A 17213-nucleotide genomic window follows, 5' to 3' on the forward strand; every position below is an offset into this window, starting at 1 on the left:
TGGCATAGAATAACTGCTAATTTCACTAAGTCATATCATCAGCACAGGGGAAAGTGTGAACTAGTTCTAGCCAGGTTGAATCACGCTATCATTTGAAAATGTATGTATGTATTCCATAGAAACATTTAAAAACATTTTCCTCAAATACTGAACCAGACACAACAAACCCAAACACAACATTTGTCACTGCCAAAACTTATGGCCACGACTGTACAGGTGTACATTTAGGCTATGGAAAGATTTCCAATTAACATAGTCTGCCAGCACAGGTCCAGATGGGGCTTGGACAGTGGCGGACTGTGGCTGTTTGAAAGGCAGCGGCGGAAACATATAAAGAGCTGCTACTGCACGACATGGGCTCTCACCAGTGTAACAATGGGAATGGGACGACACCCCAAGTGTCCTCACAGCCTCACTTTGGGAAAGCATGCCCTAGTGGGCACATTGTAGGGGAGACTGTTGGGCACAGCCTCTAATCGTCTTCTTTGGAAAGGGCACCATTTGGGACACTCATGTAGGGGTCAGCATTAAGGGCACTTCATAACAGCACCCTTTTCCCTTGGAAGGAAGGGCACGGGAACAGTCAAACATAGACCATTGTAAGGGCACCTTATAGGGTACTGCATCACATTTTCTCTACTATAAAGGAACTCATTGAGCCTGTTTTTAAATTTATAGAGGGCATACTATCATTTATTGTGTTAAGGGCCACCCTGGGCACTCAAGCATATTTCACAATGTTAATGGCAGACAGTAGGGCAATTGGTCACATTTTTGCCACTCTAGAGGGCATTTTAGAAACGCTTTTAGAGGAACCCCCCCCCCCCCCCCCCCCCCCAGGTCTCTAAAACAGGGCCGGCCCAAGGCATAAGCTAACTAAGCAGCTGCTTAGGGCCCCCGTAGCTGCCAGAGGGCCCCCAATATACATGAAATTAAAGTTTAATGTACCGTGTTCCTGCAATTAAACGCTGCTCTCGATTAAACGCCGCCCATAAAGGCTTGGGCCGGCCCTGCTCTAAAATATCAGTTTAACATGTTAAAACATAATGTTTAACATTGGTTTAACATTGGTGAAGCACAGAGGCCTCATGTTTTTGTTGACAAGGAGTTGGATTCATCATCAGAGGCTGCATAGAGAAACAACCAGAGCAGTTCAACTGAGCTGACCAGGAACACACAACTGACATGAAGGTAGTCACACATCATGGATACACACACACACACACAATGTTGAACATAATATGGAGGATGAATATCTGGACAGTGACACCATTTTCATAATTTTGGCTCTGTACTCCACCACAATGGATTTGAAATGAAAGAACAGAGATGCAATTAAAGTGCAGACTTTCAGCTTTAATTCAAGCGGTTGGGCAAAATATTGTATGTAACGTTTAGGAATTGCAAACATTTTCATACACGGTCCCCTTATTTAAGGTCCTCAAAAGTAATTGGACAAATGGACATAATCATTAATAAAATGTTAATTTTTAATACTTTGTCGAGAATACTCTGCTGTGTTTCCTCCTTTATGATGCTTTGCCAGGCCTTTACTGCAGCCGTCTTCAGTTGTTTGTTCGTAGGTCGTTCTGCCTTCAGCAAGTGAAATGCATGCTCGATCGAGTTGAGATCAGGTGATTGACTCGGCCAATGCAAAATATTCTACTTCTTTGCCTTAAAAAACTTCTGGTTTGCTTTTAAGTCATTGTTCCATCTGTAAAGTGAAGTGCCATCCAAACAACTTTGCTGAATTTAGCTGAATCTATGCAGACAATATATCCCTATACAGTTCATTTGGCTGCGTCTGTCTTCTGTCACATCATAAATAAACACTAGTGTCCCAGTGCCATTGGAAGCCATGCATGCCCAATGCCCATGCCATGCCGCTGCCTCTACCGTTCTAAGCCTTCTCCATACTTTTTTCTTTACATCATTCTGGTACAGTGAGATCTTTCCTCTTTCCTTTTCCTCTAAGAGTGCTGTTCCAGAACTGAGCAGGCTTTTTTTTCTTCTCTGGCCTTTCTATTCTTGAGACCCTATTCTGGTGAACCCTCTGTATTTGCTCTTGTGAAGTCTCCTCTTTATGGTAGACTTGGAAAATGATATCCCTACCTCCTGGAGAGTGTTCTGCACTTGGCTGGATGTTGTGAAGGGTTGTTTCTTCATGGAAAGGATCCTGTGATCATCCACCACTGTAGTCTTTGCAGGACGTCCAGGCCTTTTTTGTTGTTGCTGCGCTCACCAGTGTGTTCTTTTTTTCAGAATGTACAAAACTGTTGATTTGGCCACACCTAATGTTTCTACTATCTCTCTGATGGATGTTTTTTTTGCAGGCTAATCATGGCCTGTTTGACATGAGAGCCTCGGGGGAATGTCCCTGTACTTACTGTAAGTCGCTCTGAATAAGAGTGTCTACTAAATTTATGACTAAATGTAATGTAAATAATTATTATAGAATAATAATAGAATAATATTTTATTCAAATATTTTGGGTTCTTTCTAGCAGCTCTAGCCAACCCAGCAAAGACACTTAGAAATACAATTTGGGCCTACTATTTATGCTAGAGCCATGTATTTGCGGGGGGTAGCATTGTCCTATGTCCTATGACACGATAGAAGACTTTTTGAGGTAGACTACTGAGTAGAACCTCTGAAAATGACACTTTTTGCAATCATGCCAGCGCATCAAAATTTTGGCGGATAAGACCGTAGCTCCATCCGCTTCTGACTAGTCCAGGATCAGACACTGTGGATAAAGCATAATTGTGCTTTAAAAAATTATTGTAAATAACACAATTTCATTAGATAGGGGGATACCATCAAATCTGGCAACCCTGTATGTTGTATCCGACCCATGGTTATGTTGCTGTGGCTAGCAGTACCCGGAGGAAGATGGCTAACTGTAGTACTGTAAATTGATCTCTAAACCCTGCCTTCTTTCTTTCTCTACATGAACGAGAGCGAATTATTCGAGTTGTGTATTTGGGAGAGTTTTTGCATTTACACAGAGGTGGCAATTGAGTGACGAATTTGTCAACATCTATTCTGGCTACTGTACCAGTACTACTGTTAGTAGTTCGTAACTAACGAGTACGTGTGACAAGGAGGCGACTCGCAGGCCAGCTGTACGTCCAATCCGTGGGGTGAGTGTGGCGAATTTGAGCAGCAGCAGTCCCAAAATGAAGGCTAAATTATTATTTCGCTTGTCATGACACTTGCCTATGCGTCTTTTGCATAGATTGCATACATAATTCACATCGATTTTTTTTTCAACGACCTGCGTAGCCAGGATCCACCAATCGCAATTCAGCAATCACGCAAATATTACACTTTATTTAACGACAAAACAATCAACTGAAGTCAGAATTCTTGACCCACTACTCAATCAATGAATAATACATTCAGACGGGGTCTTAACCCCATACTGTTAAGATACATATCCTATTATCCTCCGCCCTGACCCTAAACCCAATACTGTCAACTAGCGCACAGCGTTTAATGCAAGCTTCTGTGTTTATCCCCAGTTTTTGCTTGTTGCGATTCCTATACCACTCAAGATGGCTGCCCCCGTCAACATCCAGAACCCCAGTAAGAGCTGGGAGCTGAGCCTGTACGAGCTGCACAGGAGTCCTCAGGTATGAGACTGACTCATTACGGGAAATGGCAAATGGCCCTAATTTGTTCCTCACAGCCATCCAATGTCAAGGTCATACACGATACATGTCATTGCCAAGACAGTGTTATGGAGGAGAGTAGACAAGGATAATTAAACCCATCGGTATCTGTAAGATGGCCATGTGTCTCAGACTTCCAGAAGTGTTTCTGATTCTGTGTGGAACGTATGCCTCCCCCCCACCTGTAGGAGGCGATCATGGACGGCACAGAGATCGCGGTGTCCCCACGCTCCCTCCACAGTGAGCTGATGTGTCCCATCTGTCTGGACATGCTGAAGAACACCATGACGACCAAGGAGTGTCTTCACCGCTTCTGCTCCGACTGTATCGTCACAGCGCTCCGATCAGGGTCAGCACGCTCGCCCGCACTCACACACACACTCACACAAACTGACGTGCTCACACACACACGCACACACACGCTGACGCACACAAACGGACACACACACACACAGTCAAGTGTGACAGCCACACATTCAAGCACATGGAAAATGCCATAAACAAAAGGACTCTAAAATGGCATATCGTCACACACACACACACAATCAATCCCCCCTCGTTCCCTCCTCCCTCCTTCACCCAGAAACAAGGAGTGCCCCACCTGCAGGAAGAAGCTGGTCTCCAGACGTTCGCTGAGACGGGACTCCAACTTCGACGCCCTCATCTCCAAGATCTACCCGAGTCGGGACGAGTACGAGGCCCACCAGGACCGGGTCCTGGAGAGGCTGAGCCGGCTCCACAACAAGCAGGCCCTCAGCTCCTCCATCGAGGAGGGGCTGCGCATGCAGGCCATACACAGGTACGGGGGGTGGCCGGAGCTCAGCGGTAGAGCGTTAGACTGCGGATCAAGGTTTCAGAGGTTCAAATCCCCCCCCTTGCACGTCGCTTTGGATGAAAGCGTCTGCTAAATGAATACGTTGTTAGGGTTAGGGTGGGGGAGTTGTTGAAATCTAGAGAAGTTATATTGGAGCTTCTCTGAGAATGATTTTTGCTGCCCCCATCCTCCATCTCTTCCTGTCTCCCCCTACTCTCCTCCTTCTGTTCCAGTACCCCCCCCCTCTCATCCAGTTTTCCCTCTCCTCTGTCCCTTCCTCTATCACATTCTCCTCAATCGCCTTCTCCTCCATCTATGGAAAGTGCTCAGTGGTGCAAATGAGGCTCGAAAAAACGGTTCTGCACAGTAGAGTGACTCGCTTGCTAGTTTTTCCATTCTGGATTTGTTTCTAACATAGCATGTTCAGCAAACAATAATATATGAAAAAGCTAGTATTTTGAGGCAGGTTCTAGAACAGAATCTTTGGGGAGGGGGAATAGTTTGGATATTATGATTGCAGTGAATCACCAGAGCAAGCCAGTTGCCAAAACGGAAGTACAATACCACCAAGATCCATCTGAGCGTTTGCTTCAAGCCGAGGAGCTAGGGGTGGGAGCTTTGCTCTCCTCTATCCCCCTCTCCTCCATCTCTCTTCCTTCATCCGCCTCTTCCCACCATCTAACTCTGCCTTTCTGCCTGTCTCCCCACCAAGGGCTCAGCGGGTGCGTAAACCGGCCCAGGAGAGTGACAACACCACCTTCAGCGGGGGAGAGGACAACGGCGACGCACGCTCCCACCTCTCCCACGACTCGGCCCCCTCGCACACGCCCCTCCCCCCCAGCCACACCCCCTCTGAGGCCGGGCCCAGCCGGAACCCCAAGCGGCCGCGAGTCTCCGACGAGTCTGGCCCCGAGGCGGACCGCACCAGCCCCACCCCTCCACTGCGCCGCCACAAGGAGGGGCCCGCCTCGGAGATCGAGCTGGTGTTCAGGCCACACCCTCTGCTGGTGAATTCGCAAGAGTACAGCCAGACCAGGTGAGGGCTCTGTTGCTTGGAGAAGACAAACATTGACCACAGTGGGATGGATAGTTCATGAACCACTTTTGATTGAAGCAAATACAAAAAATCGTTATGCTTTATTAAAAGCAATACAACAGACAACAAGAATGGTCCCAGTATCAACCTTAAATATCTGACATTACATAAAAACAGTAGATACAACTCAATTTTGGAGACATTTCGGTAGAGACTAGGAAAAGCTGTAGCGTTACAGCATTATTTCCTTCATCTTATTCTTATTTTTAATTTATTTTATATTTAAATTGTTTTATTGTTACATTGTTTAGTTCTTAGGAAATGTTAAACTTTTGCACCTCCCTGCCACAGTAAATTCCGTGTTTGTATAACATACATGGCGAATAAACCAAATCCTGATTCTGTATGTGTCTCAGATATGTGAAGACCACAGCCAACGCCACCGTGGACCACCTGTCTAAGTACCTGGCCCTGCGCATCGCACTGGAGGAGAGGCAGACTGACGGCCAGAGAGAAAGTGCCGGGGCGGAGGGAGGAGGGGAGGCAGGGGGAGAAGAAAGAGGAGGTGGAGAAGGAGCAGGCCTGAGGAACGTCAGTGAGAAGCAGTACACCATTTACATCACCACGTCTGGAGGACAGTTCTCGGTGAGTTGGCACGGCGACCGTGCACTTCTGACTGGAGCTCTGATCCTAAGATGTTCTTCCCTTTCTTTTTTAATTTTCCGCCCTGTTCACCCCTTCCTTCTCCTCAGACTCTGAATGGCTCCCTGACCCTGGAGCTGGTCAATGAGAAGTACTGGAAGGTGAGGAAGCCTCTAGAACTCTACTATGCCCCCACCAAGGACCAGCCCCAGCAGCAGCCCCAGCAGACACCCCCCCAGCAGAGAGAGGGCTGAGGCCCTTTTTATTCTCTTTAACCCAGGTCTGATCGTTTTACCTACTAGTAACCTCGCCTAGTCTCCTATAGGTTAGTCATCGATGGGGACTCATTTTCAGATATTCTTGTGTGTTCAGTGTGTAATTAAATTGTCTGTATTAATTAGCTTTGATATGAGAACATGACCATGTCTATTTATGAATTGTATATATTTCCTGATGTGACTGAAGCACTTTTGCGTGCAAAGTAAACATGTGACTGGTTGATAAATTTGGATGTTCTACTCAGCTTACATAGCAAGGCATTCAACATATATATATATATATACACAGTACCTGTCAAAAGTTTGGGTTAGGGTGATTGAATGGGAAAATGGGTCCAAACTTTTGACTGGTAGTGTATATATTAAAACATTAAGCTCAACACCAGTTAAAGAAAATTCAAGTTTGTCATAATTGACAAAAGTAAACCATAACTGGTAACTTTCTGGAACACAATAATCCAATCGGATCATGGACCAGCTGTTAAGTAGCTACTCAGTAACACCAATTACCTCCAAGATATAAAACCCAATTACATTTAGCTTTTTCCAGAGTGTGTATAGTCAGCTCTTATGCACCTTCTATGTTATCCTGACGTATAAAAATGCTTTTATTACCCGTTTTTTTATACAATCTTTGTATTATGTAATAAAATAAAAAGCAATCCATTTCACTTTGATCTAACATTCTTCAGTGTTGTGTATGAGCCCACTGAGTTGCAGCACAATAAACTGAAGCTCTCAGACCAAACCTTTGTCATATTTGAAACACTTATCATCCACCATACAGGAGTTGCAAACATTACAAGTTGGTAAGAGGATGTTGTTGAAACACCAAATGAAGAAATAATGAGCAGACTAGCAGTTGGGAACTGTGGCGTTTTTAATTGACACAAAAGGGAGCAGGGAAACAGTTTACTTCTTCTTGGACACACCCACGGTGCGACCACGGCGGCCGGTGGTCTTGGTGTGCTGACCGCGCACGCGCAGACTGGAAGAGAGGAGAGAGGCAGTCAGCCATGTACTTTGAAAAACAGAACAATAACCAGCCAGACAACCGATTGACTGTAGAAGTCTGGATTTCATGTTCGATGATCATCCAAGTCATCAGAAGCTGTACAGTAGGGCTGGGCAGTATGGCCTACAATGTTTATCACCGTATCATTCTGAAGCAGACGGTAACAGTATACATCATAATATTTGTTTTTCTTCAATTCTAGTCGCCTTGTCTACCTAACTCGAATTTGGATGGGGTACGGCAAGTGTGTCGTGTCTTTTTTTTACAGTGCTTTGCCATGGGAATAAGACAATATGTAGCCTTGCCGAGCTTTCAACAGTACCTTTATGGGATCACAATAAAACTTAGGTCAATATTTTTCATTGAGCTAGATAAATCGCTTATGTTGGCCTACAATGAACATTTCACAATTTTAACTAACCTGGCGTCTTTGCTTGCATGGCTACACTCTTCCATGCTGAATTTGACATTCAAGTCTTTGTGACCAAACATCGCATGTAGTCATAAAACCGAAGGGTAAAGCCTGAAAACGATTGTAAGATTGCTTGCTACGTTTGCGTAGATTGCAATATTTGTGTTAAAGCTCTGTATAGTAATTTTATGCCGAGTCTGGTGTGAAGGGTCTGAAATTTGATTTCTGAAAGGCTCTAAGGCAGTTACACAGTAGTCAAAACCCATATTGTAGGCCACATTAACACCGGTGTGTCTACACCATTCATACCGCCCAAACCTACTGTATAGCACAATGTAGGAGGTGGGCCGTAACACAGGGTTATAGCAGAGCTAGACTGAGCTCCATGGGGAACAGACAGCATGTACGAGCGTCCTGCAGAAATCTCACCCCCAGAAGTGCCTGAGCCCACGGTGGGCTCGGATCTTCTTCAGCCTCTCAAGATCTTCTCTCAGCTTGTTGTCCAGACCGTTAGCAAGAACCTGCAACACAACAACAGCCGTGAGGACACGGGTCCTAACAGAACAATACTACTCCTGCCGCCCGCTTGTGGGAATCACAAACCGAAAGACTGGGTTTGTGTACAAAAGTAACACACCTCTCAAGACTAAGGTCAAATAAAATGTGTGGGTGTCTCACGTACCTGGCTGTACTTGCCATCCTTGACGTCCTTCTGTCTGTTGAGGAACCAGTCAGGGATTTTGTACTGGCGAGGATTCTGCATGATGGTCACGACTCTCTCCACCTGGCAAGAGGCAGCGGAGTGAGGGACATGCTGACAGTGACAAGAAGCAAGAAGCCAATAGGAAGAGCTACAGCGATACAGATAGGGCTGGCGTAGACCTGAGGACATGACACAGCTCCCAGCTTTGTTTTGAGATTGGACTAGTGCTTACAGAATGAGCACCAGCAGACATTTGTTCACATCTCGTTGTACACAGAAGACACCTTTCTGCGATTTTAAATCAAGGCTGCTATTTAGTTCATATGCCAAGCTGCTTGGCGTGTACAGTGGTCAACTAAGTCTCCAACATGGCAACCATCACTCCTGGCACAAGAGTCATCGACGCAACTACATGTGGACCAGGAGGGTGACCCCCAGGTGACAACATAACCTGGGTGAGGGGACCAGGGTCACCTACAGCAAGATGTTCCCTCACCTCATCATCAGTCAGCTCCCCAGCCCTTTTGTTGAGGTCGATATCAGCCTTCCTCAGGACCACGTGAGCGTAGCGTCTGCCAACACCCTAAGAAGAGGAAACAACTGTTACTCCCAGTCTGGGCCTGCTGGCCAACACTTGTTACCTCCTGAACAACACACAGTGGCCAGGAAGAGGAGATCTGCATGTAGTATGGCAACAGTAACTTATCAAGGCAAAATGTTGTACTGTTAAGAGTCTTTACCTTAATGGCAGTGATGGCGAAGGCAATCTTCCTCCGACCATCGATGTTCGTGTTGAGAACACGAAGAATGTGCTGGAACTTCTCGGGGATGACCAAAGACTGGAGACAAAAGTATAAGAGGTAAGTGATGGGGCAACTTTGGACAAGTATTTCATAGGTAGCTGGGGAACTTGTTGACTAAAGTTAAGTTGCCCATAGGCTAGCGACATTAATGCTTTGCTAACATTAATGTCAAGAACTTACAGGCTGCACAGGCAAACACGTCCATTAACATGTTGGTAAGCATGGAACATCACCTTATAGATTATCTATTAATGTAGTAATGTAGCTGGCTAACTAACTAGCAACCTAGCTGGTGGCAGTAGCATAAAACAATGCATTCAACCACTGCTCCAACAAATGCCACGAAACTAGACGTAGAGCACATAACACAAGGACATGGACAGCAGCACCAAGTTATATTATTCATATTCCTTTAACGTTTTATTATAAGTATACATGGCAGCGTCGGCGCGGGCAAAGAACTTTGCCTAAGCGTTGCCTAACCTAGTGCATTTACATCGATATCCTCCCCCAATTGTACGTACATTTAAACTCGATTCCTACAATTACAATACCAAGAAACTAATACTCGTTTAAAAAAATCCTAACTGGTGCTTGTAAGCACGATGAACGCAGATTTTAGAAATTGTTTCGGTACATAAATTTCACCCTCACCATCTTGGAAGCAGGTTCCGAGCAAAGAGGAAGTGGAGGTCGTCTCGCGATGCTTTATGTTGTTTTCACGAAAGATCACAAAGGAAGTGATTCCAACAGTTGAAACTGGTCCGACAGACAACACATAATAAAATAAAATATACAACAACAATTATACAGTATCCTTAAACCTTTTTTCTTGACATTTTCGAAAACAATCCCTTTTTAAGGGGGACGATAGGTTACACACTGTAGTTTTGAACGTAACTCTGCTTTCTAGCTGTAGCCTACACCAGAGAATGTCTAATAAAGGATAAATCCCTAAAGGTGACATGTCATGAAAACTTCATTTTATGAGGTTATTTAACATTAATATGAGTTCCCCTAGCCTGCCTTTGGTCCCCCAGTGGCTAGAATTTTCGATAAGTGTAAACCAAGCCCTGCGTGTTCTTCTCCGCCTTTGACTAAATGAAAGCTCAATTTCGCTGTTTGAAAATCTCCCCCTAGTGACGTAGATAGGGGGAAGGTTACCTCCCCTCTCTATGCTTTGCCCGACCAGATAATCTGGCCCGCCCACGAGAAACTGAGCTACCACCGTGCAAGCGCGAGTGCGATATCGGTTTTTCCTGGAGAGACATCATGGCGAGCAAACAAACGAAGCATAACAGTTGCTTAGTGCTTGGATGTACAAATGCAAGCACACATCTTTTTTTAGTTCCTTCATCTGAGCCTCTGCACAACCCGTATCTTAATTGTATTTTCGCTGGAAATGCGCCGACACAACTTCCCAAAGTGTTGTATGTCTGCGCCAAACATTTCCTCAACTTGAGCCAACACAAAGCTGGCCTTGCTGAAATTAAATTCTGGATCATTACTAAATCTCCTTGGTCAAGCTACAAACCTTGGACAAGTAAGTTAACTAACGCTATATCATTTTGTTGCTTTACTGTAACCTATATGGTTACCTAGCTTGCTACCCTTAGAATGTGGCTGTAACATTAGCTCTGCAGCTAACAGCGGAGTTACTGTTGCTAACGTAAAGATAAATGGCATCAAGTGTGTGTGTGAATACAAACGCTGTAACGCCACCCAGGTAGCCAAAATGGTTTGGCCCGATAATGGCCCAGATCCGGCAGGCCAGAAGAAATTACTCGGCCCGAGTGCGGTTGCCGGACTCGGGCCAAATCTGGTTTGAATGACGCCCCAGAATCGGCCCAAGTACACTGGCCCGGGTCCGGCAGCCCGAAACTGAACCAGTATTTCCAACATTGGGCCGGAATCACCCCAACAAAACTGCCAGAACTAGCCCATATGTTAGCCAGTTGACAGCCTGTAAAAAGTCATGACGGATCCACTATAATGCCAGAAGATTTCAAAACCACATCTTACGTTGCCAACTTGCTTGAAGCAGGTCCTGGAGAGTGTGCATGAATAAAAACGGGCTCTTCCTTTTACCAATGCAATATTAGCTTAAAAAAAAGAAAAATACATGGACACTAGGGCCTAGACACAGAGCACAAAATATTTTTTTCATTGTAACACTAAAACTCGATATTTAGAGTTAACACAAATTATGATGATATTGTGGCAATCCCTCCTACATTACCCCATACCTAACCCCATAATGTGCTACTTTTCAGTAGCAAAAATTACACCATGCATGTCTATTTTTAACAATTTATTTGAATAAATACAGTTTGTGTATGTGTGTGTAATGACCGCAGCCTCCTCAAGCATGCCCCTTTGAAGCTTGAGATGTACCCTATAAGATGAATATAGAGAGAGAAAAGGAGAGGAGGGAAGGGGCAGATAAACATGGTTGCTTACACAGTCAGATATATATATATATACAGATGCTAGAAGGATATATACAAATAATATACACACACATACACGGTATATATAGACAGATTTGAACATTTGGAACACATCTTACTAAGAATTAGCTTGTCTCATTGCCCGCTCTCGTCTTCCTCCATCTCGGTCCGATGCAAGCTGCAGCCACCTTTTAATAAACTTTTCTACATCTCCATCGGATGCAGATGCAGTACTTGCATTGCATCGCACAGATTCTTAAGAAATAAACAAAAAAACGTAATGGAACAGGCAGGTTAAGGCCGTTCACAAGACAGGAAAGTGAATAAGCATACTAGGCATACTACTACTTTATACTGTTTCTTATTTCTACCTTATAATACTAAAATAAAACTTACTGAGGACAACATCTTTAATGGCAAGTGGCTCAAAGCCATACTTGCCATTTACCCCTCGCCAGTTAATTTGCTTAGCCAGTTGATTTTTCAATAGTTTGGCCATTATTCTCCAAACTGTCTCCTTTATTGTCAACCCCCCCGCCAGCCCAAAATAGGTGACCTGAAAGATGAAAAGAATTGCCCCTATTAGCTTATGATCATTTTTATAGGCGCTGAATCTATAATATCACATATCTTTATTTTTTTCATTAAAAAGCACCATAGGTCAAAAGTCTCAGCAAATATCAATTCAACAAATACATGAACGTTCACCTACCAATTTTCGTTTGTATTCCACCTGTGAAGCAATGCTCTCCTCGAGCTTGATTAGTTCATCCAGTGATGTTAATGGAAAGCCAGAAACATCTGGCACCTCCATTGGTTGACGAGTTGTTTGCAACTGTAGCAAAATCATTTGCTGTTGATGCTTGATCGTCTCCATAGTCGTCAAAATGTCACGGAGAATTGCTGAAAAATAAAACAAAAACACCTACCAAGTTAATACCTGGGCATATACTAAGGGCAACAGGTTAAGACACACAAGCAGTCAGACATGTTTTAAATAGTATATTCAAATACAAATTAAGCCCATTACAAATTAAGCCCCATACAACCTTTTTGAGAAATACATACATTTTGTTTGTAATAATTGCTGTTTAACACTTACGATCACACATGGGCTGGTTGTTTACCCTGGGCCGGTCAGGAGATTATCTTTAAAGTATGATTCTAAACGTTTCTTGACTGTGGCTGTTGACTTTCTTCGCAGATTTGATGACTTGACGTATTCAGAATAACGCTCATTCATTATGGCCAAAGGGTAGACTACAGATGGTAAAGGAGATTAACTTTGTGACAACTAAGAAGTCCAGCTGTGCAGATGAACTTCACAGCACAAGTCTTGGGCAAAATTGAAAAACATAAAAATGATGAACTTACAGTAGCCTACAAGGTTCCTTTGCCAATTGCGTTGGGCCTAGGGGTTAAACACGTGAAGAAATAAAATGGATTAACCAAAATAGAATAAAATATTGCTAAATGAGCTGATATTTTTCTACTTCTGTTGACTTACAACAAAAACGACTGCTCCCTCCGATTCCTGTGGCTGGTTCTGTGGTCAATTGTGTTGGGCCTAGGCGTTAAACACATAGACAATTAGTAACACGTTTAAGCATTTCATTTATAATTTGAAAATGTCATTTATCATTTGAATTTTGACAGGAATAATCTTCCATAGGCTACTCTGATGTGAACATAAAGTGGGCGCCTCTGACTTGAGCGCGAGTCTCCTGCTCGAGAGGACGTTCTCGAGCAGTTTTGTAACCATAACTCAAGTCAGAGGCCATTATGGCTACCAACACATTATACAACGAATACAGATGTGATCGTTTTCATCCGCTGCTTTCGTCAATACTCACTCAAGTAAGCGGACGATCCGCTTACTTGAATGAGTTTTGAACAATTCGTTAAAGTGTACAAGTGGCTATCAAGTTTTCACCCGCTTCTACATCATGTTAGACATATAGGTCGATCGACTAAAAACTAAGCTGCATCTCAAAAATGAAGCAAAGTAATAACGTTTCAAGCTGTATAATGAATACAACTATTGATATCTCTCTATTAGAGGATGTTGGTAAGCTATACTGTATCAAGAGTCCATCCAAACCTGACACATTGTAGCTAGCTGCAACACATCATTAGATTAGGCTAGCTAGGTTATTATTACTAGTAAGCTACATATCATAAACATTGTCTAACGTAAGCTAGACTTAGCAACACCTTATTATTTTAATATTAAATATCCTGAAAAGTATAGTGTATTTCTCTATTTAAATGGCCTTACCTGACAACGAACTGCTCCCATGACCGTTAACAGAATGGCAGTTGAAAATGTGAGCGCCTCTCACACACAGGCGCTGGATGGGTGCGCGAGTAGATGAGCGCCTCTCACACACAGGTGCTGGATGGGTGCGCGAGTAGCCTATATTCCCGCGGCCAATTCAAATGGTGTTGTTTTTCAAATTGTGTGCAAGTATGATACAAATGTTAGTACAAACTATAAATACTGGCATATCAAGAATACGATACACACAAAAAATATCCTTAATTTGTTTTATTGAAATACAGAACAAGCTCAACCCACAACTCCCAACACTCAAATGTTATTACTGATCCAGATAACTCCATAATGGAAATATGCCAATTCTCGGCCGCAATCGGCCCATGTCCGCACAACCAAAACCTAGCCAAATCTGGCAACCTATTCTGGGCCAGAGCCGGCTCAATGTAGGCGATCCGATGCCAGAACACAGCCGAGTGCGCCGGCACTTAACCGCAATCGGCCCGATTCGGCTGGCTACCTGGGCAGTGTTGTACACTTCTTTGTTATTTGGATAACCGTTATGCTGTTGGTGTTATGGCGTGCGCGATATCCGCCTTTCCCCTCATTGAAATTATTATGAGTGTGCACCTCTGCAAACCAGGGTGATCAGATGAGAATGGGCAAATTCGAAGCATTTTACAGCAACGGGGCTACGAGCCAGCTGAGTTACTGTCGCTAATGTAAAGGTAGATGGCATCAAGTGTGTGTGTGAATACAAACGCTGTAACGCGAGTGTTGTACACTTCTTTGTTATTTGGATAACCGTTCTGCTGTTGGTGTTATGGCTCGCGATATCCGCCTTTCTCCACATTGAAATGACTGAGTGTGCACCTCTGCAAAACCAGGGTGATCAGATGAGAATGGCTAAATTCGAGGCATCTTACAGCAACGGGGGCTACGAGCCATTGCGATACATCCGTTGTAAACATTAGCGCATGTTGCCGCCCCTCTCCTCCTCATTAGCATTTAAAGCTACAGACACAGAAACAGCGCGTTCTGAGGAAAGCTGATTGTGGGACTACTTGTAGTGGCTATAATTCTGCGCCATGGCTGAATTTCGGGAAAGAGACTTCAGATACAGTATTCGGGGACCACTAAGGCCTATATAAAAGCATCCAAAAACAGCATGTTATGTCACCTTTAAACAGGCTCTGAGCCTACTCCTTGCTTCGACTTCATAAATATGGCAACACCAAGTATTAACAGCTAGTCAGCTGCAAATATGGATTGACCCCAAAACAATAACTAACAAAATGTTTCTCAGTGGTTTACAGTAGTATCAGATGTACTTAAAAACATCCTAAAAGTTTACCAAAGTTTGACTCCAAGAAAGGCCCCATTTTCAAAATGGCGGCCGTCAGGTCCTTAAAATGACCATTCTCCTTTGTATTCCTCCTAAACCAGGAATACTGGTGCCTGATACATGTTTTGGCCATGTAATATTCTAATGAGCATATATATATGTGTATATATTAAAGCAATTGGTTACAAGCATATTTATGCGAAAGTAAGTACAATTTCCCTCAAGTTATTGCATATTTCTCCTTTCTAACTGGCTTAGGGCAGCAACCTAAGCCAGTTCTTCCTGGGGGACCCCGAGGTGTTCCCAGGCCAGCCGAGAGACATAGTCCCTCCAGCGTGTCCTGGGTCTTCCCCGGGGCCTCTTCCCAGTGGGACGTGCCCAGAACACCTCACCAGGGAGGCGTCCAGGAGGCATCCTGATCAGATGCCCGAGCCACTTCAGCTGGCTCCTCTCGACGCGGAGGAGCAGCGGTTCTACTCTGAGCCCCTCCCGGATGACCGAGCTTCTCACCCTATCTCTAAGGGAGAGCCCGGACACCCTGCGGAGAAAGCTCATTTCGGCCGCTTGTATTCGCGATCTCGTTCTTTCGGTCACTACCCATAGTTCGTGACCATAGGTGAGGGTAGGAGGTAACGATTTTCTTGCTAAAAAGGTTGTAGCGCAAAGAGGCAAGTGAATCGGTACTTTTTCCGCCAAACAACACTGCCATTGCCTTGGTCCCATGGTCCTCTATGACATTCCTTGCTTGATGTGTGAGCAGAAACACATTTGCACGCACAGGACTGGATAGTTGATTCACCATTCACAAGTTTATTGAATGCTGTCTGTTTGCCAACACAAAAAATGTGGGAAGTTGTATCAGGTGTGAATAAACAGCAACTGGGAACACAAGTCACTACCCAGGATATGTTTAATCTCACTGATGTTGTACACTTTAGTAGCTCTGTAGAGGTAGTAGAGGAGAGGAATAAGTCAGTATCTTCCCCTATCAAGGTTGTGGGCGGATGTTCTGAGGCCTTGACTGCAGCTTTGACAATGTCCACGTCAGCATCACCTGATGCATTGATAACAGTGCAGCCCTTATTCTCCAGCTCCTCGGTCATAGATTGATAAATCCTTGTGTTTTGCAAGATCTGGAACGGAAATCATCCTTTCTTCCCACAAACTCAGTCTCTGCATTGAAGTTAACGATGGGGTGAGTGTCTGATGCGTAATATCTTTGATGGAAGGACCTTCGCTATAACTTCAAAAACAACTGTTGCTTTACCATAATGGCATATGGTAAAGTCTGCATATGACTGTGCAATGGCACCGTAACTGTCACCCTTTTCCCATGCCAAGCGGTGAACCAGGGAGCCACCGTCAAGGACATAACACTCAGTTTGTGGGATGGAATCCAGGACAGTTTTGTTAGATTTCTTGCTTGAGAACTCAGTGACTGCCTGCGCTAGTTGGGGCTTGGTGGCTATTTGGAAGATTTCCTTTCCTTCGAACAGGACTGCAGGTAATTAGCTCATACCTCATTACATCTTCCAGTGAAAACTGAACAGTTTTCGACATGATCAGGAACCTTGACATTCAACTTTTACATTGAATGTCAAGTCTATGTTTTAGCAAAAAAAAGGGTAGGCCTATGTGTCCAAAAACACGTACTGAGTAGGAGTTACATGACATAGGCTAAATCGATTACATCTCTGGTTCACCCCAAACAAAGATAAAACCTTACAGTAATCTCACAAAATTATGTATTCCATATAGGCGGCTGC

At 44.1% G+C, this 17213-nt stretch overlaps 2 protein-coding genes and 1 long non-coding RNA gene across 5 annotated transcripts; 1 reads left to right on the top strand and 2 right to left on the bottom strand.

Annotated features, from left to right (window-relative positions):
• Nucleotides 1-2859: 2859 nt before the first annotated feature.
• LOC146294965 (E3 ubiquitin-protein ligase RING2-A-like) lies at nt 2860-7192 on the top strand. The gene is made up of 7 exons (XM_084695605.1): nt 2860-3143; nt 3525-3635; nt 3863-4023; nt 4258-4473; nt 5201-5524; nt 5941-6169; nt 6277-7192. The coding sequence occupies exons 2-7, from the start codon at nt 3558-3560 to the stop codon at nt 6418-6420; spliced, it is 1152 nt and encodes a 383-aa protein (XP_084551731.1). The 5' UTR covers nt 2860-3143; nt 3525-3557; the 3' UTR covers nt 6421-7192.
• A 114-nt stretch (nt 7193-7306) lies between these two features.
• rps18 (ribosomal protein S18) lies at nt 7307-10136 on the bottom strand. The gene is made up of 6 exons (XM_084695606.1): nt 10032-10136; nt 9315-9413; nt 9071-9157; nt 8554-8655; nt 8301-8392; nt 7307-7432 (listed from the first exon to the last, which is right to left on the bottom strand). Exons 1-6 carry the CDS (start codon nt 10032-10034, stop codon nt 7357-7359), a joined length of 459 nt encoding a protein of 152 aa, XP_084551732.1. The 5' UTR covers nt 10035-10136; the 3' UTR covers nt 7307-7356.
• Nucleotides 10137-11675: 1539 nt separating this feature from the next.
• On the bottom strand, nt 11676-14622 carry LOC146294967 (uncharacterized). 3 transcript variants are annotated; one of them, XR_014752968.1, is made up of 8 exons: nt 14106-14622; nt 13335-13394; nt 13202-13238; nt 12930-13087; nt 12540-12730; nt 12224-12383; nt 11947-12082; nt 11676-11772 (listed from the first exon to the last, which is right to left on the bottom strand). It is a non-coding gene; the product is annotated as an uncharacterized LOC146294967 (long non-coding RNA). The 3 variants fall into 3 exon arrangements; XR_014752969.1 differs by having other exon boundaries at nt 11947-12060; nt 12930-13238; XR_014752966.1 differs by having other exon boundaries at nt 12930-13238.
• Nucleotides 14623-17213: the final 2591 nt, after the last annotated feature.

This window comes from Hypomesus nipponensis, chromosome 4, assembly GCF_054491055.1.
Source record: "Hypomesus nipponensis isolate SF chromosome 4, ASM5449105v1, whole genome shotgun sequence".
In the NCBI taxonomy this organism is placed as follows: domain Eukaryota; kingdom Metazoa; phylum Chordata; class Actinopteri; order Osmeriformes; family Osmeridae; genus Hypomesus; species Hypomesus nipponensis.

Bases quoted from the DNA above. Each gene is read 5' to 3' on its own strand.
- LOC146294965 (XM_084695605.1), top strand. From the start codon at position 3,558: ATGGCTGCCCCCGTCAACATCCAGAACCCCAGTAAGAGCTGGGAGCTG. The intron at 5,525-5,940 runs GTGAGGGCTCTG...TATGTGTCTCAG, and splicing joins CAAGAGTACAGCCAGACCAG to ATATGTGAAGACCACAGCCA. The intron at 6,170-6,276 runs GTGAGTTGGCAC...CCTTCTCCTCAG, and splicing joins CGTCTGGAGGACAGTTCTCG to ACTCTGAATGGCTCCCTGAC.
- rps18 (XM_084695606.1), bottom strand. The intron at 8,656-9,070 runs GTGAGGGAACAT...GCCTCTTGCCAG, and splicing joins GGGAGCTGACTGATGATGAG to GTGGAGAGAGTCGTGACCAT. The intron at 8,393-8,553 runs GTACGTGAGACA...GTTGTGTTGCAG, and splicing joins AGGATGGCAAGTACAGCCAG to GTTCTTGCTAACGGTCTGGA.